This window comes from Paroedura picta, chromosome 12, assembly GCF_049243985.1.
Source record: "Paroedura picta isolate Pp20150507F chromosome 12, Ppicta_v3.0, whole genome shotgun sequence".
NCBI classification, from domain to species: domain Eukaryota; kingdom Metazoa; phylum Chordata; class Lepidosauria; order Squamata; family Gekkonidae; genus Paroedura; species Paroedura picta.
In genome coordinates, this window is record NC_135380.1 from 33,851,024 (window position 1) to 33,860,989 (window position 9,966).

General features: G+C 43.6%; 1 protein-coding gene across 4 annotated transcripts in view; it reads left to right on the forward strand.

Moving 5' to 3' along the window:
- RALGPS1 (Ral GEF with PH domain and SH3 binding motif 1) overlaps positions 1–7,094 on the forward strand; it is a 240,587-nt gene extending 233,493 nt beyond the window's left edge. For all 4 annotated transcript variants that reach the window (XM_077307095.1, XM_077307096.1, XM_077307097.1 and 1 more), the window contains 4 exons: positions 2,339–2,431; positions 2,607–2,712; positions 5,056–5,147; positions 6,153–7,094. In XM_077307095.1, coding sequence (XP_077163210.1) covers positions 2,339–2,431; positions 2,607–2,712; positions 5,056–5,147; positions 6,153–6,182 — 321 coding nt within the window. In that variant the 3' untranslated portion in view covers positions 6,183–7,094. The remainder of the gene's footprint in view (positions 1–2,338; positions 2,432–2,606; positions 2,713–5,055; positions 5,148–6,152) is intronic.
- Positions 7,095–9,966: the final 2,872 nt, after the last annotated feature.

Genomic DNA, 9,966 nt, shown 5'->3' on the forward strand with positions numbered 1-9,966 from the left:
GCTTTTATGTGGTTTGTGCTTAGTGACTAAAGGTGAAGGACTGAAGCCAGGGAAGCCTCTAAACAGAAAGAGGCTCGCTGGTGCGTTTATCCCCGCTCGCTCGGAGAAAAAAAATGGCGATCGCTTCGCCGGAAGTTTGGAGGAGAGAGCCAGGGGGAGGGACTTTGAAGAACCAGCAACAATGGTAACGCACAGGTCTTTAGCGCTACTGTTGCAGATTGGTTGCAGGAGTGTATCGCTATCCGGAGGGTGAATCCACTTTTCTGGATTCCCCTGAAAGCGCCACAACGAAGCGCTTTTTGCGGGTCGGTTTCAGGATTGTTGCAGATTGTCTACGACGTCGTGGGTTATGGCAAATTAGTAGCGTTTCCAATTAGCAACCATTGTGCTATTTTGAAGCCGTGCGAAATGGCCCCTTGTATTCTCAGTCAAGAATCTTTTATGCAAAATGAGTTATTCTTGACATGAGTAAGTAAACAAGAATCATAAATGTACAGAAACCCACACCAAAGCTATTAAAATAAAACAGGCATACATGTTGTTTTGTATGTTGCCTAACTTCAATTTAAAATGAATAGCAATGTCTGATATTTATTTGTTTGTTTGTTAGATTTATATACCACCCCTCTTGAAACTGGCTCGGGGTGCTTAGCAACATAGAATAGATTACACAGAATTAGAACTATAAAACAGTTAATATAATTATAATTAATTAACAATAAAAACCAGATAACCTTTCTTTAAACTTCCTTTGCCAACCAATATCTGATAACTGCCAATCAATGTCCTCATTTCTTGTAGTGAGAATCGAACACTTTCAAGCCACCTTTTCTTGCCTCATTTTCAAACCTTTTGTCATGAAGGCTCTGGCCTGAACCAAGGAGGACACAAAAAACCAGCTTGGGCAAGAAATCACAGGAGTATATATAGGATTCTTGGCCTTTGCTTCCCATTACGGTTCTTCCATCTCATTTTCCCTCCAGGCTGAGCCAAAAAAGTTCAAAGGGCTGAGGGGGAATAGCAAAATTTAAGTCCAGTGGTACCTTTAAGACTAACAAAGTTCAAGATGTGAGCTTTCGTGGTCATGCACACTTCCTCCTTGTGTAGACCTTGAATAAAACTTTGGTGGTCTTAAATGTGCCGCTGGACTCAGATTTTGTTCTGCTGCTTCAGACCCACACGGCTCCCTACCTAGATTTCTCTTTTGGGGGAATAAGTTTGAGTCATAATACATGTCCGCCAGCAGGTGCCAGCACACAACCCTGTTTTCAAAAGCAAAGGCAGGACAAAGCAGTAAATTTTCTTCAAAGCAAATTTCAGCCTCATGGGTGCTTGCTGTCAGGATTGTAGAATCTCTGTCATAAATTAGCCTGAGTTCCTCCATGTCAGTTATATTGCTTGATTGAGCCTGGCGCCTGCTAGCCCCGGCCTTGTAGTTTGTAAGCAATAAAATAGAATAGTGATGTTATGTTAACCTTATCTTGTTATGGGCTCACAGGGTTGTTGTCACCTCTCTCAAGGATGGGAGTTTGGAATCCTGTTTTTGTTTCACATATGTCTTTCCTCACCACCCCCCTCCTTGGGAACTGTCAAGTTTTGGGCGGGAGAAATGTATTGATAAGCTGAGGCAAATCTGGCTTCGAGTCAGATTTGACTTTCAGTCCAATGCGTATAGTGCTAATCAATAAAACTATTTTCTTTTGAATAAGTTTTGTTGTGAGTTTCCTGTGCGTCTGACACTTGCCTATCTTCAGTGACATGACAGACAAAACAGCTGTGCCGTTCCTTTTCATTAGAATCAACCCAAAATAGCCACAATGCAAGGGACATATTTTCAAGTTCCCCGGAATACTTCATTAGGCTGGGCCTTTAATATGAAAAGTAGTAATGAATAGTAAGAGGAGGAAGGAGAAAAGGGTGTTTCAGGGCCTGATAGACAATCCCTGGGTCTGCATTTTGTAGTCAAACCTGTTGCAAAACTAATCAAATTAGATGAGTTTATCGGTGTGAAATAGATTTCAAATAGGGTTGCTAAGAGACCTGGAGAAAAAATGTCCTGTTCCTTTAACAGAGGCCTAATGTTTAGAAATAGGCAGCTTTTCATTTGAAGGTTTACCTGAGATGGAGATAAATAGTGTTAAAGAGGCAGGATGTTTTTTGTTTGTTTTTTTCAGGCGATTGGCTAGGCTGGGGACTCCAAGGAACTTCATTATCATGGAGCTGCCTGAAAGTTCTCTTTTTTTCCTGAGCTTTCCCCACTGTACTTACTTTGGTAATTCTGCAGGTATATGCAACATATGTATTTAGAGTTTCCTTAATTTTCTTCCTTGTTCTTCAGCTTTCTTCATGGACTAGATATTGGGTTACCCTTTCAGGATCTACGCTCATCTACTTTGGAGCAAAGTCTTTAAGAGGCACTGAAAGAAAGCACGTAAGCAGAAGAGGTTTTATTTGGTATATTAAAAACATGGTTTAAAATGGATGGCATGCATTACTGACAGGGTGTTTACTCAGTGGTTTTTGCATCCGGGAAATGATGTTTATCTCGCGTTAAGAAAGCCAACTGGAAGATTTCTCACTCATCTTTTTTGCTTTTTCGTTCCTAGTATAAATCTAATCCAGGAAAAAGGGTTTCCGTTGTTGGGTGGATGGTAGCACTGCCTGATGACCCTGAACATCCTGATATTTTTCAGCTAAATAATCCTGATAAAGGTAGGTGGCTAGGGGTGTGCAAAAAAACAAAAATGCTTTTTTTGTGTGTTAGTACTAGTAAAATTTATTTGCAAACCCCAAACACACAAGAATAAAATACATTCCATTAAGAATTTAACACATCTATATAAAACACTATAAATTTATACAGTGTGCAAGATATTTAAGTAAAATCGTATATCGAAATTAAAATATTTTACCAAATGTATTTAAAGTACATCTTAATTAGTCACATCCAACAAAATAATGTTGGCTCTTTTTTTTTTCACTGCCATGGCAAACAAAGACATTCTGCATGAGATGTTAGAGTCAGTATCTGACAGCAAAAATATCAACTTATCTGAAACAGAATCGACTGTTAAGCCACAGAATGCCCCGTCCATAAACTTAGCCCTAGGATGTGAGTACAGGAAACATTGTGGTGATCTTCTACAGCTAGTAGGTCACATATACGAAATCGTTGATCCTTCGGAGTCTGGTTATATCGGCCTGCCTGAACTGCAGTCAATGTTGTTTCAAAGCACAGCATTGTAAGGGCCACTCTTAAATTGTTATTTGAGATCCTAGCAAGGAACGGTGATTTGCAGTTATCATTTTAAAATAATACCTGCCAGGTTGCGTATTGCGATTGTGATCTAGCATAGTGATCTAGCATAACGTGCATCACCATTACATTCAGTCAGGAGAGGGGGGTTGAGGTAAAGGCACCAAATTTGCAGCATAGCTGCTGGAGACTCTCCTCAAAAGAAGCCCCAAATTTTGAAAAGATTGGACGGGGGGGGGGGTCCAATTCTATGGACACCCAAAGAGGATGTCCCCATCCTCCAATGTTTCCAATGGGGGGGAAATACCTAAGCAATGTAGGCAATGCAAACCCAGCAGAATGTCCCAGAGATTCTCTGCAGTAGAAAGTGGAGAAGGGGGCATTTTTGCAAGGTCAGCAATGCAGTGTGATAAGGAGTTGCTATAGATGTGGGTATCTTTACATCCAAAGCCCGTGCTGTGCCACTTAGCCACAGCCCCTCCCCTACTCAGTGATCCCGCCCACTCCCTAAATAACTTCACTATTTCGATGTAATGTGTTTTCTAACTGTACTTCTTAAAAGGGAAAGGCCTTTTGCTGAACACCCTGTGGCCAACACCCAGATGAGGCAGCCATTGAAAGAAAGCTAACTATTAGGGCCATTCCACACTGGGATCCATGTTGCAAATTGTTTGCGGAACGAAAAATCGCCATTTTAAATAGTGGAATTCGTCATTATGCATACCTGCCTTTGTAGTGGAATCTAGTTGCGTTTCTATCGTTTCCCACAGGTTTCCGGTCTCGGCAAAAATCGCTAGCCAGGAAGCGCTATTGCTGAGCTTTGTCCCGCCCCTAGCCGTCAAGCAGCCAATGGGTGGCCGTTATCATGCTCCCAAACAGCCCCTTTCCCTTTAAGGAAGTTTAAAAAAAAAAAAAAAACCCCGTTGCAACAAATATGCGTTGATTCGTTGCAACGGAGAGACCAGTCCAGCTAGCAGGTAGTATTTGAGCTGCCGTTTCATCGTTGCCATGCTCCCCCCGAGTGAAAAAAAAAATCCCCCCCCCCCTCACGGGCGCGATTATCGGCCAAAAACAGTGTGAAAAATAAAGGGAAAATAAACCAGCAAACGGGCCTCTGCGATGCTTGTGCTTGGTGACTTTAAACAGAGGGGCTGCAGCCAGGGAAGCCTCGCTGGGTAAATGAAGGCTCGCTGGTGCGTTGATCTCCGCTCACTCGGAGAAAAAAAATGGCGATCGCTTCGCCGGAAGATTAGAGGAGAGAGCCAGGGGGAGGGACTTTGCAGAAACCGCAACAATGGTAACGCACACAACTTTCCCGCTAGTGTTGCAGATTGGTTGCAGGAGTGTAGCGCTTTCCGTAGGGTGAATCCACTTTTGGGGATTTCCCTGAAAGCGCTACAACAAAGTTCTTTTTGCGGATCGGTTTCAGGAGTGTTTGTAGATTGTCAACGACGTTGTGCATAATGGCAAAACTGTAGCGATTTCAATTAGTAACCATTGTGCTATTTTGGACGAATGCGGAACGGCCCTTAGTTTAGTCAAAGAAGCCTGGAGTTTCTTAAGCATTCACACCTGAGCAAAAGCAGTCAGTCAGACCTGAAATTCAGACAACTCAAACTTTCAAATCAGTTTGTCCTGAGCCTTGCCACGCTCTACTGCTCACCTGAACAATTTTTCCCTAGCACTGTTGCGCCCTGCTGCCTGTCCAAACAATATTGAGCTTCAGTTACTTGCTCCCTGCTGATGTCTTTTGTGTCTCACTCAACGGCCTCTGCTTTTCTTACAAACCCATTTTGTAGGCAATGTTTACAAGTTTCAGACTGGTTCGAGGTTTCACGCAATACTGTGGCACAAGCATTTGGACGACGCATGCAAAAGCAACAGGCCTCAGGTACGGGTTTTTCCCTTTTGTTTTTGAGCTAAAAGGATGAGCCACAAAAGAAGCCACGTGAAATCACTGCCCAGCCATCTGCCTAGCCAAATTTTGACTGGATACATTATTCATGCCGGCAGATCTCTCATTTTCTCAAGAGTTTTTATTGCTGAACAGAGAGTGAGGTAGCGCTACCACAGATGCTCGGGGCATCGGTTCAGGAGTGCGCTCTTCTGTGCCTTATCTGACCAAAGAACAAGATTAAAGTTTTTGCAGCTAGTTGCGGTTTCGTTTTTAGCTGTGCAGCGCTGCACACTCAGAATAAGATATCCTTAGTCCCACCCCTAATGGAGCTACCCCCTCTGCTAAAGGCCCTGCACCCTCTGAGTGCAGTTTTGTGGGCTTCGGTTCAGAAGAGGGGTAGAGAGACATTGCTGGGAGATGTGGGAAGAAAGAACCTTTCCTCCGCTTCAAGAAGACAAGGAGTGTGATGAGTATCACAGTCACAAATGAATGTGGTAAGCATGGTGCATTGTAACCAGGCTGGTGCATTTAATGTCCTTATTCAGAGTCAGTCTCCTCCCAAATGCCTTTTCCTGTTATTTTTCTCACCCAGCTTGAGCACTATTTGAAAACATCTGGTTTGCTACTGTGGTCAACAGGATGCTGGATTAGAAAGGCCCTTATTCTGATCCAGCAATGTCATTTTATGACATTAGCCATTAACTGTGGTGTAGCAGTTCAGAGAATGCTCATCTAGAGAACTGGGTTTGATTCCTACTCCTCCCCGTGCAGCCAACTGGGTGACCTAGGGCTAGTCACAGTTCTCTTGGGGCTGTTCTCCTAGAGCTCTCTCAGCCTCACTGTCAGAGTCTGTTCGAAGCTGTCACTGGCAAGAGTACTTTTCCTGACACAGAACGCAAAATCGGGTACAGACCTTCGACTCGGGGTGGAGTAACACGTTGGCTTCCCAGTGCTTCCGAAAGATTTGTCCTGCTGACTGATTTCCATTGTTTGCATCAGGTACCTGCAAACCTTATGTCATTCGAGTAACATGCTTCAGTGCGTGGTGTGACTTCAAGTGCCAAACTGCAGGATAAAGAATTGTTCCCACTGGAGAACAGAGAAAGGAGACTCCAGAGCGAGCCGGCTGTCCGTAACAGCAACTTCAGCACTTTTCTATGTAACTTGAAAGTAATTATGACAGAGCTTCTAAAAGCAGAAAGTGAATGTTGTCCTTATGACAGGATCTAACCCAATGCACTGATGAGAGAAATGAATTTAGACTGATCCAAGATGCGTCCTGCCCCACCGCAGGATCCTCGAGTCCTTGACTTTAGCTTTGTGGTCACAGACTGCCGTGGATTTCTGTTCTGCCACAAACTGTGCATCACATCTTCTGCAGATTCTTCTTCTTCTTCTTCTTCTTTTTTTTAACTGCTCTTTTTATTGTTGAGCTGCTTTATGTGACTGAAGAACATTTAGCCCATGTTGGGTTTTCAATTATTTCTAATGCACAAAACAATTGACAGTGTTAACATGCTGCAACGTGTCGATTAGAATAGGACATTGTGGAACAACGTTTTTTCTAACCTTAAGTGCACTGAGTTGCTTGACAATGTGGCTGCCTCAGATTTTGTATCGACCCTAGGGACAACACTGATGTGCATCCCTGAGCTATTGGGGAAATGTGTATTTTGGCACAAGATAAACCACCTGTAATTTAGTGTTTCTTTCTTGAAATTGGTTCTGCTGCTTTGTTTTAATGTGCGGGAGGGGCCCAGCCATGTGAAAATTGTGTTGCTGCTGAAACCCACTTGGTATTTAAGGCTCTTTCTGGGCTCTTTCACCCCAACATAAATGTTTGCCTTAAATTATTTGAGCCCCCGCCCTTGTAACTGCGGGTGCCATTCATCTAAACACGTCTAGCAGTGCAAAAGTCCCTCGCACCCGGAGACCCGCATTCAGATCTTCCCGGTTGCAGGGCCTCTGCTTGTCTGTGCAGATGAGCGAGTAAAGCCTTCTTCCCACCCCAAGGCTTCTCTTTTGGTATTTCACACCCTTCTGCAAGCTTACAGCATGCTAATGTTTTGACATCATTAACCAAGAAAAGCATAGCTGGACCGAGCTCTACATTTCCTTAGTTCCTGGTTACCTAATATCCTGAACAGAATCCCTTCGGCGTGCATTCAGACCCTGCCTGCAGGAGCGAGGGACCCTGGCACAGCCTTCCGTCTTTGTGGGAAGCCGGCGGTCACTTTGGATCAACAGAACCCCTACCGCTTGAAGAAGTGCCCCGACAAGGGCCGCTATCTACTGATCTGGTTGAGTCTTGATCATTTTTGAACCTTTTAAAAAAACGATACATGTGTTGTTGTTGGTTTTTTTTTTTTTTGCTTTAATGTTGCGTATGTTGTTGATTGTATTCTGCTTTTTAATTGTCACGTGTGTTTTGTGTCATAGTCCTGAGAACGAACCCCACTCGTGGCTCGTGAATCTTGTCCTCTCCCCATAATGGGAGCCAGGCACGCGGATATGTCCTTCTTAATTGGTCAGGTTGGCCAGGTGCTGTGCACTTGATTGCCCTGTCTACCCAAAAGCGAACTTGGAATGAGCGAGGCCATGGCAAAGGAGCTTCTGTAAGTTTAAGACCAGATTCCCCCAAGGGCAGATGAATCGTAGGATTTCATCACCAAGGGCATTTCCTGACCAAGTATTCTCTTGCACAAGGAGATGCTGGCAGTTGATACGTTTAGATCAGGGGTAGTCAAACTGCGGCCCTCCAGATGTCCATGGACTACAATTCCCAGGAGCCCCTGCTAGCGAATGCTGGCAGGGGCTCCTGGGAATTGTAGTCCATGGACATCTGGAGGGCCGCAGTTTGACTACCCCTGGTTTAGATTGTTTTCCAGAATGGAACGATTGTTGGGATTTGCATCTAAGGTGAAAATGTAAGGATGTGATTTTGGAAGGTCTGCGTAGGCATTTGCTGATGATACTCCAATTCAGAACGCAGAAGGAAAAACATTGTGGCAGCTACGGAGTCGTAACGCAAATGTCCAGCCTGCAAACCTACTAGCAGATGTAAACAATTCAACATGAACCTTTTTTAAAAAAAACAGGAAAGCACCCCATCTTAGCGGCATTCCCTGTTTCGAATTCTCATGTCATGAATTAAAGCGAGAGCCTCATTATAGCACTAAGGAAGGGGGGGAAACAGTCCATTTTACATTTGTGTTAGAATAATGCAGTCCTCTTTGTGAACAGCATATCCATGAGCTCTGTCTTCTTTTGAGGATGCCAAAAAAATACTAAGAATGTCTGACTTGAATATGAGAAATTAGAAAGCTGAAATGCTAAAACAAGAACTGGACCTTCGGTCTTCTGCCAGAATGCTAAAAGCAACACAAAGAGAATTAGGACACGCATATTTAATTTTATCACATCAATCAAAGAATATAATGGTGGCGCTCAGGTTGCCATTGTGTGGAAGAGAACAACCAGTACATAACTTTGACCTCACTTACTTAGAGGTCAAAATACACATAAACTAGAGTGCCGATTTTCAATTTTTCTCCCGAAGTCAGTTTGAACTAAATAAATTTAGACAACCTAAAACTCGTTCTACTGATCAGTAGTCCAGGTGCTCATGGTTCAGATCACAATAGTTGCATTTAAATGTTGCAGCAAATGTCCTATGCTTACTCTCCCTTTCCAGGTCAGTGGAAGCTACACATCAAAATAACTGGTAGTCACAGGCTAGGGAATCAAAAGATACTAGATAATTTTTCAGTACTTGGCCAGTGGCAGATACAGCTCTCAACAATTTGTAGCAATGGGGGAAATGAAGGATATATAGTCTAAGCATAGGAAGTAAGTCCCATTGAACACAGTGGGACTTATTTCTGAGTAAGGATGTTAGTATTTAACTCCCAGAGCCAGTATGCCAAGAACTGTACATCCTTCGTTTGCTTTTGGTTTAATTTTGTACTTCCTAGAGGAACAAGGAGAAGTATTTTGGCCTTTGAAGTGAGAAAAGTTCACCAGCCTCCATCATTATGCGCGTGGTCTCCTCATCCACAAAGAGCTTCGACCCCCCCCCCCCCAAAACCAGCAGGGGCCTTGATCCAACGTGAAGCGAATGAAAAGGAGGACACTTGTGAGGCGGACGTCTCTCCTGACGTGATGAATGAAACTGGCGTGCGTCTGTAGGGGAAAGGAAACAACTCGGAATTTAGCTACTTGAAAGTCCCTGTGCAGATCTGCATTTGGAATGTTTTGTTTTTCAAGCAAAGGAAAGAACAAATGACTGACCTTGATTTTAATTTGATGTCTAAATCGTCTCGCGTCTGGACACGAACTTGGGAGAATTGTACACTAATGACTTGTGTGATAATGGAGTAACTTGGTGCAGTATTCAGCAATACAGGCAGCTTTGCTGTACAGTGTTTTTAAAAGATGAAATAAATGAATATATGGATATTGTCATTAGCCTAATCCGCATTTAAATGGTTCTCTTCCTATAAAAGCATGAACTCTACTTAGCTACTGGGGGGGGGGGGTAGTGCACCTTTTACTAGGGATTAAATAATAAAGTGAAGCGAATTGGCACCACTTAAACTACCGCCTCTATCAGAAAGTGTTACAAACTCTGAGGCAGAGGTCCCATGCACCTCCCATGCACACACAGAGCTTTTGAGCTCGCCGGCTGCCCCCACTCATCCCAGCAATGGCAACAGATCCGTGCGTGCAAAGGCAGGGTTGTTTATATCAGCCTTCTTTACGAGGGAGCTTTTACAGATGGATTATCCCCGTCTGCACGTTCAGCCTCCGATTC